This window comes from Aspergillus nidulans, chromosome VII (genome assembly GCF_000011425.1).
Source record: "Aspergillus nidulans FGSC A4 chromosome VII".
Lineage (NCBI taxonomy): Eukaryota > Fungi > Ascomycota > Eurotiomycetes > Eurotiales > Aspergillaceae > Aspergillus > Aspergillus nidulans.
This window is the reverse complement of record NC_066263.1, coordinates 1971786-1987461: the sequence shown is the minus strand read 5'-3', so window position 1 is coordinate 1987461 and position 15676 is coordinate 1971786. Positions and strand designations below refer to the sequence as shown.

Below are 15676 nucleotides of genomic sequence, written 5' to 3'. Positions count from 1 at the left end.
ACGAGCTGGTCGGCAAATCAGGTCCAGGATCGAGCAAATATCACTATTGACGGGCTGTGGCGGAACGTTGTGTCCACGATAAGCTCCCGTAACCTTTTCTGGCAGGCCCAATTTTTGTTCGTGGCGCTAGGCGAGGATACCTGGAGATGGTATACATATGATCGGCCAGAAGGGGCTAAACTGATGCACCATACTGGTGGACATATCTGGACACTTATTGTTGTTCAAGGTGGCTCAAAAACGGTTTGCGCGCCTTCACTGTTTATCTTCGGCCTCTGTGTCAATGTCCGTCGCAGATGTCTGGCGCGCCAACCTGCGCTTCTTATGACGCTTCTTCCTTTTCACCACGCTATCAAGATCCTCTCCGGAACTGGCATACATGCTGCTGAGACTGCTGGCTCGCTTGCGTCGCTTCCTCCTTCCGAATTTCTCGACTGGCTCGTCATCCGTCGGCATATCGTCTCCCTCGACCAGTGCCAAATCGCCAGTGTCACCCAGCGATTCCTTTGCCAGCTCCTCCAGAAGTACACCCATAAACAACAAAGACTTCCCGTTCATGCTGTAGTGGTTTATGCGCCCGTTTACGCTGACTGCTTGATCGTAAAAGTCGGCCGTGTAAGAGTGGATGGACTCCAACAGCTCAGAGCTAGGGAGCGGACGGTCAGGCGGAAGAGACTCGTGGGCGAAATACCGATCTGTTTCCTCATAGCGAATGGGCATGCCCTTTCGGCGAAAAAGGACCTCTTCTGGCGGGAGAGAACGGCTACTGGACGACGCTGTGTCACGATATGTGGAGGCGTAAGGTTTCGCGGGGATAAACCCATGCGAGTTCACACGGCCTATATAGATTAGTACGCAACTATAACCCACCTATATGGCTACTAACCTGCGACAGCATCGTAGAGATTTGCTCTTCGTTTCCGTTGTCTTGCGTCCGAGGATTCATCAGCTTGTGCAACTTCCGTTGTATCCAATACGCGCAACTTGCTAGAAGACGCGATCATGGTAGTATCCTAGTTCCTGGCGCAAGAAACGCTGTTCCATCGTGAATGCGAAGTTAGCACCCGGTGCAGAGACAGTCGAAGCTCAAAACGTTGATAGGCACGCTTTGGTCACATGACAGTGAAATGTGATTTGTCATCATCTGTCTCCCCGCCCGGTCTCAAACACACAGGGCAATAACGTTCAGCTGGTATTTGGAGACCTGGAGCCATGATAGCTTCAATCCAATTCGGCCTGGAGTAGCGATGCTTGTCAAATATTTCTATACCCTGACGCAGATCTCCAACTGGCACTGTCGGTGTGATATTCTAGGCGTCGTTCTATAATCTAGATGATTTGATGTTGCCTTTCGCCTCATTCTCATCGGTCCAGACAAGTATAATTGGCAAGTATGGCTTAGGACGAAGCAGTTCGAAACCTTTAAGCAAGTCTGGCTTTTGTCGATGAAGCTATCCAAGTTGGGCTAGGTTTCGGACACCAACCCTTATTTATTGCTCCGAAGGATGAATCTTGCCGATGCTTATAAATGAGCTGCTTACACGAGTATAACTCGAATCTTCGACTGAGCCGAGTATAAATAGTAATGCACAGGGGTACTTCAGCTATCTCGCACAACACCTTGAATTTCTCGCTCCATCCAGGCCGTTTCAAGCGATCTCGCTACTCGCCTTCAAAATGACACTTAAGTATCTCATCACCGGCGCAACAGGAGGCCTTGGGAAGCAGGTGCTCAATTACTTTGTGGACCATGTCCCTGCCTCCGAATTTGCTGCAGCATCATCCAGAGCTTCGAACAGGGCACGTTTTGAAGACCGTGGTATTGCTTTTCGCCATGTGGACTACGACGATGAAGAGTCCCTTGATTCTGGGCTACGCGACGTTGAGAACCTACTGTTTGTTAGCTCAAATACGTTTGATAACGAGAGACGGGACAAACAGCATCGAAGACTCATCGATGCCGCTAAGAGAGTAGGAGTAAAACATGTACGTTAGCTCTCTCCGAAACTAGGGATGTATTATTAATGGGTCAGGTATGGTATACATCGCTCGCCTTCGGTGGCTTCTCAGACGATTCCAGGGCCGCTGTCCAGCAAGCTCACCTAATCACGGAAAGGATTCTGAAAGAGTATGTGTTTTATTCGAAAATCATTTGGCGTTCTAAGATCTAACCCTCGCAGATCCGGCCTCACCTACACTTCTATCCGAGAAGGCGTATATGCCGAAGCTTTCCCCGTGTTTATCAACTGGTACCCTGATAGCACGACCGTTACCCTTCCCGCAGATGGGGAAATAGCATACACTCGACGTGCGGAGCTGGGCGAAGCAACTGCCCGCATTATGTTGCAAGGGAGCTATGAGAACCAAATTGTGCTGTTTACAGCTGAGGAGACAATCACGTCCAAGGAAATTGTTGATATCATCAACGAGACCACAAAGCGACAAGTGAAACTCGAGATCGTCTCCCCTCAGGAATATATCCGAATCAACAGCGCGAACGATCAGGGGGGAAAGCCGAAGGCATTCTTTGAAATGGTCCTGACGTGGTGGGAGGACATTGCGAAAGGGGAGCTACGCACGACACACCCGCTTATGCGTGAAATCCTTGGGAGGCCGCCCACGAAGCCTCAAGATGCTTTAAGAGCGTTGTTGACGGAAAACCCGGATTATACCTGGCACCAGAACTACGCGAAATAGTAAGTCAGCATATAGCCGAGTCCTCATAAAGCCATAGCTGGAAGGATCGAGCTCAATATAAATTTTAACTGGCCACTGTTCGGACCCCCGCCTAAGTATACTGCATTCTCTCGCCCATGTAGCATTTGATTGGTACATGGCTGTGCAATCCTTACCTAGGCGTTCTCGTAAGGTTATCTGTGATGGAAAGCGGGGGAACTCCAGGTCTACCAGCCGGACCTCGGTTGAACACAGCCCTACCGCATTTTGAAGCTTTAAAAAGTCTCCTGCGCAGAATATACACTCCTCAAAACATACAAATCAATAATACAACCTAAACCTATCAAACCAAAAATGCCGCAAACCAAGCCCTACATCCCGACCTACGTCCTAGGCGTAGGGATGACGCAGTTTCTCAAGCCTCGCCGCATCAGGGAATACCCAGAACTCGGCTACGAAGCAGGCATAAAGGCAATGCAAGATGCCAAAATCACTTACGACGATGTCGAAGCCGGCATTGCTTGCTACTGCTACGGGGATACCACCAGCGGCCAACGTATATTCTACCAGTTCGGGCAGACCTCGATCCCCATCTACAACACCAACAATGCCTGCGCAACGGGCTCCGCGGGTCTGCACCTGGCACGGACAATGGTAAAAAATGGAGGCGCAGACTGCGTTCTTGTCATTGGGTTTGAGCAGATGCGTCCCGGGTCGATCAAGAGCGTTTGGGATGACAGGCCGAGTTCGGTTGGCCCATCGACGGCACTGATGGAAAAGACGCACGGGAAGCACAACAGTCCTAGGAATGCGCAATATTTTGCGAACGCCGGTGTGGAGTACATGAAAAAGTATAGGACCGCATGTGTCTCATCAGTATAGGGTACACGCTAATACAAGCAGATATGGTGCCAAACCCGAGGACTTCGCGGAGATAGCTCGGGTTTCACACGAGCACTCTCAGCGCAACCCATACTCACAGTTCCGAACGGCCTACACCCTTCAAGAGATCATGGATTCAACAATGATTCAGCCGCCCTTAACAAAGCTTCAATGCAGCCCTACCAGCGACGGCGCCGCGGCCGCCGTGGTGGTATCACAAGCCTTCCTGGATGCCCGGCCGCATCTGAAATCCCAAGCCATCCTCATCGCAGGCCAACAACTCCTCACCGACGACCCGTCTGTCTACTCAGGGAGCGCAATTGACTTAGTAGGCTGGGGCATGACCAAGCGCGCAGTCACGCAAGCCATGGCCGAAGCAGGCATCACGCCAAAGGACGTCACCGTATGCGAACTCCACGACTGTTTCTCTGCAAACGAGCTTATCCTGCTGGATTGCCTTGGTTTCTCAGAACCAGGTAAAGCCCATGAGCTTGTTCGCCGCGGCGATATCACCTACGGCGGCAAGGGCCCGGTAATCAACCCCTCCGGCGGACTGATCTCAAAGGGCCATCCACTTGGAGCAACAGGACTAGCGCAGTGTGCTGAGCTAACCTGGCAGCTCCGCGGATGGGCCAATAACCGGCTTGTTGAGAATACTTCAGTGGCACTGCAGCATAATTTGGGTTTGGGGGGTGCAGTTGTGGTTACAGTCTACAAGCGGGCTGATGGGGGCACGAACAGGAGGCTTTCTGACGAGGAGGTTGCTTCTGCTTCAGGGGTTGGGCATAATCCTGCGACGGAGGCGCGTGTTATTAGGCCCGCCGATGCAGAGAGGGTGAGAAGTCGGGTGAAGTCCGACTATCCATTGGAGGATACGGTAAAGAAGCTTACTGCGAGGATTTAGTTACGTAGTTGTCAGGTAGTTGTCAAGTCAGTCAACCGGATGCAACCACAGCTATCAAGGCGTAAGCATAGCTAGGACATACCGTCTCCCCTACGTTTCTCATACTTTGGTCTTCGAACCGAGCTTTTCACTTCGTAGTTGACACTCCAAGTGCTCGCTTTAACCCATCCTTATCCCTGAGATTCAATTATGCCTCTGGTGGGCTTCGCCCACGGTCCTGGGAGCGTACTACTGCTCAAAACATTATCGTAATGCAGGCACAAACCATCTCGTTTCTCTTTAACGGGTATGTATTTGGTACTATATCCTCAGTATCGAATACCCGCTAGAGATATCCATAACAGGGAAATTCATTCAACTCACACTATTCCTAACGATGGGAACCGCCATTCGAGTTGGTCTTACGTTACATCCGGGTATTCTTGTTAGACCTCTGCCATGCAGCTTATATCTCAATAGTTTCTCTTGAGCTATGAAGATGGATTTGACTTTGGGCTTGTTGGGTTCATGTCGAGCTGCGAGATGATGTAGAGATCCTGGGGGTAACTACTTCAGTGGTTTTAAGAGAGTGAATGCGCGAGATCACTATTCCTGATTGGTAATCTGCACTGGTACCTCCAATTCTAGTTGATAGGGCATTGCCGGCTTTTATAAGCACGTTATTGTGTACATCCAACAGGATCAGGCCTGTGGTTCGTGTCAGCGCCACTTTCTTTCTGGACAGGTGACAACATAACGTTAGTACGAAGGAACAAGGACAAGGCATCGGAGCCACTGCATCCTACAGTGCTGACTTTATTAGAGGATTCAGTGATTTGCAAGAGCCCATCATGTGACGCACCTGGAAATCGTTTTTCTCTCTCCACACAAACCTCGTCTCCCCCACCCCCGTTCCCATACCTAAATCCTGAACAAGTAATCCATTATAAAGTCTGACAACCCGTTGTTTGAGCCAATCCCAATCAATATTCATGACCTGCAGTGCGCTTTATTGCAAGAAGTAGCGACAATCGTCCGACTAAGAATACGAATGCGAGAGCCGCTCGCAGCGATTTGAACGTACCTTAGGGGGGCCGCTAGCAACACACTCAAGGTCCGACATCATCATGCTGAGTATGACACATTCCGACCATCTTGAACTGCCCTAATACTGACTAGTTTAAGCTCAGAGATATGTCTCTATTGCCGCAATGGATGGTTCTACAACAGCGCACATTATCCGGCCCGATTTATACTCTATACTCAGCGACCAATTTTCCCAGGACTTGACTGTTAAGGACTCTAATGGCAAGAAACAATTGCTCGAGAGGCTATAGAGGGATTCTCGTCATGGTGAGCCTAGTATGGGCTCTGAAATCTCAGACGCCACAGTGCTCTCGGTTTAAAGCCATTCAGAGGTTATCCAGAGCTGCTGTGTGATAGCCTCAGCAAACTCGAATACGATCGCGGATCAAAGAACCGCACTAGCTTTTCGCTGGGAATGACCCTATAAACGGAAGCTTGGCTTTGAAAGCTTTGAAAAGTCGGAAGCTTTGTCGGCAAACATCAACAGATCTAACCATTGGGAACAGCCGAGTTTCTTCCAATCGCTAGACGGACTCATGAAAAGTCGAATTGCATGACAGTCTTCGGTCAGCACATCCCATTGTACTATTGGCTACGGTGCACACCGCAGAAACAATGCCTACGGCATCATCTTGCGTGCCGACTTATGCTTGTCTGCTCACAATGGCCAGCATTCCGCAAGTTGAGGGTACATGCATGGAATAACAAAACAAAATTTATTCCCTTTTCCAGGTTCTATGCCTACGCCGTGCGGACTTATTCCACGGTCTTCAGTTAGCTAGCATGTTAACCACGGACGCATGGAAACATCTCCGCTCGCAGGCGAATACAAAGCGGAGGAGCGGAATCAACAGCGCCGCGGTCTTCAGCAGTCCAAAGCACGAAAATGTGGGGTACGTGAATCTGGGGCTCTGTAGATCTCATTGACCGGCTAGCATGTCGGTAGAGATAAAGCTCAATTTTAAGTGTCCCCATAGTGGCTACCTAAAGAGAACCCCAATTGCCGATAGCAGCGCCCGGAAGACCAAGTTGGGGTTGATCAACCCTAATAAGCTTGAAATAGAGTTAAGTGATCTTCGTCTCGCCCAATGCGAGGACTTACCAGAAGGCTTTTGGGGTTTTTTCAGGGGATACCCATGGAACTAAATTGGCAATAGGCTTCCCCCGCACTCCGCAATCGCCGCAGACTATGACTCGCTTCCCCTTTCTGGTATGCTGGCTGAACCAGTAAACGGAACCCTATAGCTTGGTTCTAATTCGATGACGAACCATCGGCCCTGCCTTTCCCTAGGACACCCCTACTTCTCTGCTTGCCATGCTAGGGCGATCCTCTGTCAGTTTTCGCTCTCCTTTTGGAAAATGTGGTGATACTCTGCTTACCGATATTGAAGCCGGGCAGACTAGAAGACGCTTGCAGTGGCCATTGACTACAATGTGAGACCCAGTACGAAGTATCGGGACATGAGGCGTACCCCGTGATATTCAATGGCTCAAGATTCAAAAGGACGTCTTTAAAAGCTCCTACCCCCTCTTTTTTCTTTTTCTTTTTTTGCTGATGCAGGATTTGCAAAATTGAGAAATTGTCTTTTATTCGTACAACCATGGCATCCACCGAAACGTCAGAGAAATATGATCTCAAGAACACCATTACCAACGCAGATACCCCTTCGCCTCCGTCCGAACAGCAACTGGCGCCTGAAAGCTCGCATCTCGACTATGCCACCTCAGGAGGCCTCTCGCACATGCTCACCGCAGAGAGCCGCCTTCCTGCCTTTGGAGGTGCATTCCAGCCGGGTCTATATCGTCCGCCAAAGAAGATCGCCAATCCTGCCCCTCTTGGCCTATGTGCATTTGGCCTCAGCGCGTTCCTCTTAGGAGCAGTCCAGATGAAGGTCCTGAACATCACTGTACCTAGCATTCTCGTTGCCCCTGCCTTTGCATACGGAGGCCTAGTCCAGCTACTGGCTGGCATGTGGTACGTTCTCAGCCTTCTCTCGTCACTTCTCCTCTAACTAATCAGGGAAATGGCCATTGGGAACACGTTCGGAGCTACTGTGCTCTCCTCATACGGCGGTTTCTGGATCTCAGTTGGAATCATTTTCACCCCCGGCGGCTTCAACATCATGGGAAGCCTGATAGAGGCAAGCGGCGGTAATACCGACATGTTCAACGACTGTCTGGGCCTATTCTTACTGGTTAGTCTCCCTAGGTAGTTACTCATCTTCCCTTCTTCCACTCACCAAACATCCCGTTTCATCTAGGCATGGTTTATCTTCACTGTCATCATGACATTGTGTACATTCAAGTCCACTCTGGCCTTCTGCTCCCTATTCATATTCGCCGATATCGCCTTGCTCCTCCTAGGAGTTGCGTTCATCCACAGAGACGCTGAGGGTATGCCGAATGAATCCCTTTGCAAGGCCGGTGGATTTTTTGCAATCCTATGCGCGTTTTTGTGCTGGTACAACGCATTCGCCGGTCTTGCGGAACCGAGCAATAGCTATTTCGTGCCTCCTGTTGTGCATTTCCCGTGGTCAGAGCAAGGACGAAAGTCTCGTCGTCCTGCGCCTGTTGAATGCACCGAGTCGGTATAGCTGCGATTGGGTTATAGAGGATTATCGGCGGCCGACTCGGACTCTGATGATTTGTCAGATCTGATGGCTTTAGAGTCTGATTCTAGTTCATACGTCCCTATTTATCACTTTCTTCTCCGTGTACCATGACTAGGGAGAAGGTTATAGATAATGATTAGATGACATTGCTTTGTTGATGCTCCGACTATTCCTCCATTCCGCCCTATCTTAGGGTTACTACGAGCTAGAATCAAACAGCCTTCGTCAGGGCTAATTTTAATGCGGTTAGTCTACTCCGTCTCTTCCACCTTCGGAGTAGGTCTTCTGATGCCAAGACCCGCAGGCCTTCTCCAGCTTCGTCTCCAGCTCCAACCAGACTCTGTTTGCCTTCGTCAACATGGACTTTTCCCGAAGGACCCCACTTCTGGCGCTACCAGTACCCATAATAACGCTTATCAAGAGTGTGCGCAGGATTGAGCAGTCGTTCGCGAGACTTACTCAACTATGGCCCGTATAAATGGCCCAGATAGTCTATCACCGGTTGGGGAAGCAGCAGAGAAAGCAGCAGTGACCACAGGATTCCACACTCGCGGCACATTCGGGGCAGAACTACAGCCTCGCCTATACTGGTACATTGACTGGAGAAATGATCTGCCGAAATACTGCAGGAGAGGAGGGAGTCCGGACTATGCTTAACAGAAGATCCACGCTCGACTCCGCAGTAGTCTGGCCTTACCGCGATCCGGCAGTTCGTGTCAGAGCACTTAAGGAATCTTAGCAGAAGATATGAGGCGGTGATAGTGTATATCTACATATAAAGCGCAGATTTCGCAGTTCCTAGGTGCTCGAGCCCGGGGCCTTGACAAGTGAGAGTTCCGCGAGGAAATGAAGCAGACCTTGAAAGAGCATGGAAGTCTCTACGCACTGCACTCGGCGACGGCCACGCCCTACAGGTGCCTCCTTGATGATGCAAGCATTGTTATCAGGTGGCGCAATCTACCCGTTTGTGGCGGCGGAAACGAGCGCAAGTATGGAGCCATGGGGGTTCGGTTCCTCGTTTCGAGGGACGGCCATTTGTATTATGCCCAACAACCACCCTGATGTTCCATTTTTTCGTTGCCTTATTTAGTGTATTTTAGACGTCCCGTCCAGTATACTGCCGGTTGTGCTGTGATTCCCGTGACACCCATAGAGGAAGCCAGATGCCCGCAATCTGAAGGCGCTTCGGACGCCATATCACGGCGCCGGACATGGAGTCTAGCCGGCAGTGGATGTACGATCTGCAAGGTCGTGGCTCAGGTTCGCTGAGAGATACTTTCCTTTTCCAGGATTATTCTTCTCGCTAAGTTTCGAGAAATAAATGCCCCGCCTCTATCCCACATATGATACCATAGCAGTACAGCTGGAGTCAAAGAGCAAGGCAGTAACTACATGAATACTGTTTGCGGTACTTTCTCAAGAAAGCTTATAAGGTGAACGTCTGCGGATGTAGAGCATTGCTGCAATGGGGGTGTAGCCTACGCCATCCTCTGGCTATATCATATATTCTTAAGCATTCTGAAATGGCTCAAGCCGGAAGCCGGTGGGTTCCAGACAGGTAGTGGATGAACTTTACGCCAGAACTCACAATTTTGGGCACTATAAGTGACTAAGTCTCTAGTTCTGAATCTAAGGTGGGCACTGCCATATACTCTAAAGGCCTGCAGAGAAGCAAACCAGATGTGCAAGTGAAGACCGGGTGCGCTGGTATACTGAAATCTGAACCCTAACGGAGCCCATTGGCCGGAATCTGTATCCAGACTGTTTACTTGTTGTTTTCGGTATCAGCAAGGAACACGGATCTGGATACGTCGTCACTAGGTATCAAGGAAGTGCCGATCATTGAAGTTAGCGAATGGCCAGGTCTGGCTTTTTCCTTGCAAGTTTTCTGCATAGATAGTGCTGCAAATTCTGAGTCGGACTAATCATGGCACGAGCATCGAGACATATACAGACCGAGCCCGATAGGTATAAGCCTCACCGTCATTTCCTGCGTAAAACAAGATTCAATCCGCGTCCTGCCTTGGATCCCTACCGAGTCTGTCAGCTATCGATTACCCTGTGCGTCGCCAAATAACTATAGAGCTTCAACATTCCCCGATCCGCGCGTGGGAATGCAAGGCGTCCTGCCAACTAGGGGTATCAGGCACAACCCCGAAACAGCAATTAAACAGGCTGTTGATCCTACTCGTTGGCATGCGAGGTTTGTAACCCTAGCAGAAATGTTTCATCATAGCCGCGCATTTATTGCGGCGCTGTCCACTCTTCCCTTCCTCTTTCTTTCGTCCTCTCTCACCTACCTCACTCACTACAATCACCTTATTACCTCAGTCTCATCTCTACTCGCCTCGTTCTCGTGCAGACTAAACGTCACGTCCCATCCATAAAAATGAAGTTCATCGGCCTTGCCACCCTCTCCCTCTTTGCGCTCGCCAGCGCCGACAAGTTCCCCGTCCCCGACAGCATCACCGTCGCCGAAGGAAGCTCTAAGTGTGGTGACCAAGCCCAGCTGTCCTGCTGCAACGACGTCAAGTACGGCGGAGACACTACCGTTGTACAAAAGGGTATCGCCGCTGGGCTGCTGAGTGACCTGCTCGGTGCCGGCTCTGCCGCCGAAGGCCTCGGTGCTTTCAGCGGTTGCTCGAAGCTTGATATCTCTCGTACGTTTTCCTATTTCCTTGAGTTTTGGTTTTCGGTTATTTTCTTCGGGTTGCGTGCAGGGTGCTAATGACGACTACAGTACTTATCGGCATCGAAGATATCCTGAACCAGAAGTGCAAGCAGAACATTGCTTGCTGTGCGAAGAGTGGCGGCAGTGCGGTATGTTCACATTGACCCTATAACTCTAAAGATTAGAAGACGGTGCTGATGATCTCTTAGGACGGCGACCTCGTGGGCGCTACGCTCCCCTGCATTGCCCTTGGCTCCATTCTGTAATCGCTGGTTTGCTCATGGTATTTAGAGGGAGAAGGTGAAGGCAGGATGTGCGGTTGATGTTGTAACTTCAGACTGTCATAAAAATTCGTTCGAATAAATACATTAATAATCCATTTTCGCCGGCTGCCGAATCATGCAATATAGCTAGACTCGTTCAGTACCTTCCAGTATACCGGACGCCTCGCTCAATGAGAAAGGCGTAGAGGGGAGAGACTCACTGTACATGCTTCCTTCCCATTCCCATCCACACACTCAATTTCCCCGACCCCCTCAAACCCGAGTTTCTGATAGATCGCCAGGTTCGGCATCCCCTTCGAGCTCTCCAAGTAACAGGGCATTCCCTCCTCGTCTGCTCTCTCAGTGACGACCTCGACCAACCGCCGGCCGAGACCAAGTCCACGCATTTCGGCGCGGACGGCGATCACATTGCAAAAGTAGTAGCCGCGTGGATCGGTCCAGATCCTGCGATGTTTCTGTGCCTGCAGAGCTTTCCACTGCCGGTAGCGGTCTAGTCGAAGCCCGCCGCGGCCGCGGTACCGGATATTGAAAAGGAGCTGGCGCACTGAGAGTAAGAGATCCTGGGTGCGATGGGCCAGGGGCGCGGGGACGCCCGCGGGCGTGGGCGGATGCCACCAGCAGACCCCGACGATCCGATCTGAGGCTCGATCTGAGGCTGCTGCTTTGGCTGTTGCTTTGGCGACGTAGATGGGGGCGTGGATAGCTAGTCCGTGCAGGAAGTGTGCCGAGAGGGAGGCTGCATTGCGGGCGATGTTATACTGTCTCCATTATTATCATGATCATCATCAACATCGTCATCATTATCGATATCAACAACATTATAAGTGTGATAATCACATGCTGATAAGGAGGATTCCCTGAGGAGAGTGCACGACTTACGGTGTTCTGGTCAAACATGTACTGGAAGAAAGGATCATCGGCAAAGACGGTCTGGATGCATTCTACAGCCTGTGCGATATCTGAACGTGAGAGCGGGAGGATCTGGATGTCCATCTTGGATACGGCGTATACAGCGTAACAGCGTATACAGTTCAAGCGCGCAGTCTATAGATGATAAGATGATATTTGAAGCGTCTAAGACAGTAAAGACAAGTCTAACCCAAGTCGAACCCAAGTATAGAACAATAAAGACAAAGATTTAGTTGACTCGGTTAGACTCGTAAGACACGTAAAGGCACAGTATAAGGCCAAGTATAAGCCATATAAGTATACTGGTCATGAGCACTAACCGTCTTGGGTAGGCCCATGCGGTTGATGCAGCCCTGGAATTGTACAAGTCTGCCCCTCCCGCAGCCTCAAGCTAAGCTCGATTCCGTAGGTCGTGCCGATTACGTCTCTCAACGGAGTCAAGAGACCAGCGCCAGCAGCAGCACAGCAGCAGCGCAGCGAGTAATAGGCAACTCACTCAGGCAAGGAAGGATCGCGCACCATCAGCGTCAGCTCCTGGTTCCCCTCCCCGCCCCACCGCGCATAGTCTATCTCGACCGTCTCCAAGGCGCGCCACCCGCACTTCACATACACCGGGTATCCCTCGGTGGTGGCCTCGAGGTAGATCCGTCTCTGCTGATGATGGGCCTGCTCGATCCCCCAGCGGAGAAGGGCCGTTCCGACGCCCTTCCCTTGGTAATCAGGCCGGGTGGCGAGGAAATCCAGAACTGCGCGGGTCAGCTGCCAGAAGAAAAGAACGGTAAAAAAGAAATTAAATCAAATAAGCGCAAAAAGAGAAGAAAGGATAATGAATGAAATTACAAAAAATAAAAATATTATAAAATAAAAAATAAAAAATAAATAAAAAATAAATAAAAAATAAATAAAAAATAAATAAAAATAAATAAAAATAAATAAATAAATAACAAGTAAATAAATAAATAAATAAATAAAAAGAAAGAAAAAGAAAAGAAATGAAAAGAAAAAGAAATGAAATAAGGGAAAAAGAGAAAAGAAGGGATAAGAAGAGAAGGAAAGAGAGAAAAGTGACGTTTGTACTGTATAAGAGAAGTATGCGCTGAGTGCGTACCGATATCATCATCCCGCAGATGCTTCTTTCCCTTTTCTTTCAGTGTCTGGAAGAATCCATCGTAAACCGCCCGGTTCGTCCCCTCTGGTAATGGCATGGACGCCGATTCTGCCTCCACGTTACTGGCGAGCTTGTCGTTGTCCTGGCCCTGGTCTCTGTCACCGGTCCTGGTAGCGGCCACAGGCCCTGGAAACGACCACCGTGCACATCCAACAATGGCACCAGAGTCTTCATCCACCGCGGCCAGGACATGGACCCGTGGCTGTGCGATCTTCTGCAGGTACCGATTCGTCTTGAGCTGGTAAACGACCTCGTAGCCGAGGTTGGGGAAGGCGTTGGAGACGAACCCTTGGCCGGCAAATGCGTCGATATTGATGGCCGCCAGGGTCGGCGCGTCTGAGGGGACGGCGGGGCGGATAGTGATTGTCATCGGTACGTTGGCTGTGAAGTTACCGGTATTGAGTTTCTTAGAAGTCAAGGGGATGTTGACTCTTAAGCTCTCGTCAAGCGGGGAGTGTGGGCAGCGTGGGCAGTGTGGCTATGTGGGCTGTGGGCTGTGGGCTGTGGGCTGTGGGCTATGACTCAGGGACGCGGCTAGGCCTTTAGGGATGTCGGGGTAGATAAGATGCATGCGATGCTAGTAGAGCCTAATCTTAGATTGGTCAAGAAAACAGATCCTGGTCTATTGGAGGCTTGATTACAGGAGATCGATCGTGATCCTGATAGTGCCGAACCCATGGCTTGCGACTGGTTAGCCGAGGTACATCGATACGAATATAGCGGCTCTCACGAGGCATCAGCCAGGCTAAGATGGATGCAAAGTCCTGGAAACTAGATGATCTTCAGCAATCGGGGGCCCCAGGCCCCCGATTCATAGTTAAGATGCGGCCTAGCTAGTAGATATTAAGAGTGAATTCGCTGCTGCCGTCTGGGAGCGCTCTCAGCAGCCCCGTTTGAAGGCACCCAGCTTCGCCTGAGAGAATGGGCACGTCGCTACGCCTCTTGCCTTAATCACCTCTATATCATGGCCCATCTCTTCCAGCCCCTTTCCCTGCTGTGGTTGCGGTCCGATGGTCGTCAGGTTGTATCCTTGGGGCTGGTACCGGTCCCCGCGCGAGCCGGGCATCTTGCCTCCAAATACCCTGATTAGCCACGCCCCCGGTCCCCATTTTGACCAGAAAGTCGGTCGCATGTACCATGGCTGCAGGCCCTTTCGTTCGAAATTGTACAACCCGGTCTCTGGGTTCGGCGAGTCTTGCACGAGCCGGACGGCTAACAGGGCAGGGCGTGGAAGGGCGAGGTGTTTCAGGAGGAACCGTCGTAGATTCCGGACGACACTCAACGTAATGGAGAGCAGACGGCCAGGCTTTTCTAGACTGGACGGGTGAGAAGAAGAGTTAGGAAGTGCGGCGAAGACGGGTGAAGAGTGACATAGGGCGTGCGGCCCGTTGGATGTAGGGCTCGAGGGACAACTTACCTCAGGCTCGTTCTCATGCGATCGTCCAGGTCGCCACCCAGCATCTGCCGCACCAGTGGTGTGATGAAGCTGGGAAGTGCAGAGTCAACGTAGACTCGGACGTACTGGTCGTTTGTCGCGGTTGGCCGCGCGACTTCTTCCTCGTAACGGACCGTCCAATCGCACAGTTCCGAAGCGAAGTGCAGGCCATCTCTCCATCCTTGTGCTGCCGACGGAAGCACATCGAACGGGATTTCCATATCTTCGCCCAGGTTCTTGTGGAAGATGCCAAGGGCGCATTTCTCGACTTCGGTCAGGCTCCGCCACTCTTCCCGCTGCACCACGTTCAGGATCTCGAGAAGACCGTCTCCTAACGTATGGAGGAGGTCGGCGTCGGTGATCTTGTTGGCACGGCGATAGCGGGCATGGCTGGTATCAGGTCAGCACGTGTTAAAGAGTGTGAAGAGCGTGTGTGAGAGAGAGTGGGTGGTAAAGGTAGCGTGTGGAGTCAGTACGTCTGAGACGGCGTTCTGTCCATAGACATACAGATAATTCATTCTCGCCACGGCCGTTGCATAACGGTCCGAATCTCGAGGCTGGGATTGCGCCTCGCGCAGGAGGATCTCCGTGTCGACAGCGCGCTTGCCTGCATTGCGTCTGTTGTTCTGGCCTGTCACGGCGAACAGCTTCGACATCGTCGGGATTCCTCCAGCCTGTTTGCATCAGTTATGGTTATCCGTCAGCATGCTGCGGGTATCACCTTGAGGAGAGCCATTCGACGAGCCTTTGCAAACGCATACGGGAACTCCAGTTCCTGCAACTGGGCCAGAATCGCATGCGCTTCCTTGACCGTCATGCTGGAGAGTAGTCTCCTACCAACGCCATGCGCGTGCACGAACGGCGCCTCTATTTTGGCCTTGCGACGGTATCGAAGACGATTGACTAGTGCCATGTAGCTGGTGAGGCCTATAATGATGGCCAGGGTCAGGGATGGATTGTCCCATAGCGCGTAGAACGAGTTGGCGGCGTCGGGCATCTTGTCTGGGCCCTAATCCTCTTTTCTGAGCCGGTCGTGGGAGAGGTAGTTAGGGCTAGCAATTTCGACGCTC

The 15676-nt window shown here is 51.1% G+C and overlaps 10 protein-coding genes across 10 annotated transcripts, besides 1 other annotated feature; 5 read left to right on the top strand and 5 right to left on the bottom strand.

Annotated features, from left to right (window-relative positions):
- Positions 1-15676: part of a sequence feature (contig 1.29 1..525887(1)) that runs on past both edges of the window.
- ANIA_01842 (uncharacterized protein) lies at positions 256-1050 on the bottom strand (the record flags this gene model as incomplete). Its single annotated transcript, XM_654354.2, has 2 exons — positions 887-1050; positions 256-839 (listed from the first exon to the last, which is right to left on the bottom strand). The coding sequence occupies exons 1-2, from the start codon at positions 1002-1004 to the stop codon at positions 256-258; spliced, it is 702 nt and encodes a 233-aa protein (XP_659446.1). The 5' UTR covers positions 1005-1050.
- On the top strand, positions 1678-2697 carry ANIA_01841 (putative NmrA-like family protein; the record flags this gene model as incomplete). The annotated part of the gene is made up of 3 exons (XM_654353.1): positions 1678-1986; positions 2034-2128; positions 2181-2697. 3 exons carry the CDS (start codon positions 1678-1680, stop codon positions 2695-2697), a joined length of 921 nt encoding a protein of 306 aa, XP_659445.1.
- Positions 3031-4462, top strand: ANIA_01840 (uncharacterized protein; the record flags this gene model as incomplete). The annotated part of the gene is made up of 2 exons (XM_654352.1): positions 3031-3527; positions 3559-4462. The coding sequence occupies 2 exons, from the start codon at positions 3031-3033 to the stop codon at positions 4460-4462; spliced, it is 1401 nt and encodes a 466-aa protein (XP_659444.1).
- Positions 5122-5570, bottom strand: ANIA_11316 (uncharacterized protein; the record flags this gene model as incomplete). Its single annotated transcript, XM_050612879.1, has 3 exons — positions 5122-5178; positions 5304-5369; positions 5526-5570. 3 exons carry the CDS (start codon positions 5568-5570, stop codon positions 5122-5124), a joined length of 168 nt encoding a protein of 55 aa, XP_050468742.1.
- ANIA_01839 (putative ammonium permease acpB) lies at positions 7129-8121 on the top strand (the record flags this gene model as incomplete). The annotated part of the gene is made up of 3 exons (XM_654351.1): positions 7129-7502; positions 7548-7722; positions 7789-8121. 3 exons carry the CDS (start codon positions 7129-7131, stop codon positions 8119-8121), a joined length of 882 nt encoding a protein of 293 aa, XP_659443.1.
- ANIA_01838 (uncharacterized protein) lies at positions 8986-9408 on the top strand (the record flags this gene model as incomplete). The annotated part of the gene is made up of 2 exons (XM_654350.1): positions 8986-9176; positions 9240-9408. 2 exons carry the CDS (start codon positions 8986-8988, stop codon positions 9406-9408), a joined length of 360 nt encoding a protein of 119 aa, XP_659442.1.
- ANIA_01837 (hydrophobin family protein) lies at positions 10498-11195 on the top strand. The gene is made up of 3 exons (XM_654349.2): positions 10498-10799; positions 10880-10959; positions 11020-11195. Exons 1-3 carry the CDS (start codon positions 10529-10531, stop codon positions 11074-11076), a joined length of 408 nt encoding a protein of 135 aa, XP_659441.1. The 5' UTR covers positions 10498-10528; the 3' UTR covers positions 11077-11195.
- On the bottom strand, positions 11262-12218 carry ANIA_10238 (GNAT family N-acetyltransferase; the record flags this gene model as incomplete). Its single annotated transcript, XM_050612877.1, has 2 exons — positions 11974-12218; positions 11262-11852 (listed from the first exon to the last, which is right to left on the bottom strand). The coding sequence occupies exons 1-2, from the start codon at positions 12085-12087 to the stop codon at positions 11262-11264; spliced, it is 705 nt and encodes a 234-aa protein (XP_050468741.1). The 5' UTR covers positions 12088-12218.
- Positions 12496-13543, bottom strand: ANIA_10234 (GNAT family N-acetyltransferase; the record flags this gene model as incomplete). Its single annotated transcript, XM_654348.2, has 2 exons — positions 13112-13543; positions 12496-12749 (listed from the first exon to the last, which is right to left on the bottom strand). Exons 1-2 carry the CDS (start codon positions 13539-13541, stop codon positions 12496-12498), a joined length of 684 nt encoding a protein of 227 aa, XP_659440.2. The 5' UTR covers positions 13542-13543.
- Positions 14052-15603, bottom strand: ANIA_01835 (uncharacterized protein; the record flags this gene model as incomplete). Its single annotated transcript, XM_654347.1, has 4 exons — positions 14052-14487; positions 14589-14996; positions 15114-15280; positions 15328-15603. 4 exons carry the CDS (start codon positions 15601-15603, stop codon positions 14052-14054), a joined length of 1287 nt encoding a protein of 428 aa, XP_659439.1.

Bases quoted from the DNA above. Each gene is read 5' to 3' on its own strand.
- ANIA_01837 (XM_654349.2), top strand. From the start codon at position 10,529: ATGAAGTTCATCGGCCTTGCCACCCTCTCCCTCTTTGCGCTCGCCAGC. The intron at 10,800-10,879 runs GTACGTTTTCCT...TGACGACTACAG, and splicing joins CTCGAAGCTTGATATCTCTC to TACTTATCGGCATCGAAGAT. The intron at 10,960-11,019 runs GTATGTTCACAT...ATGATCTCTTAG, and splicing joins CGAAGAGTGGCGGCAGTGCG to GACGGCGACCTCGTGGGCGC.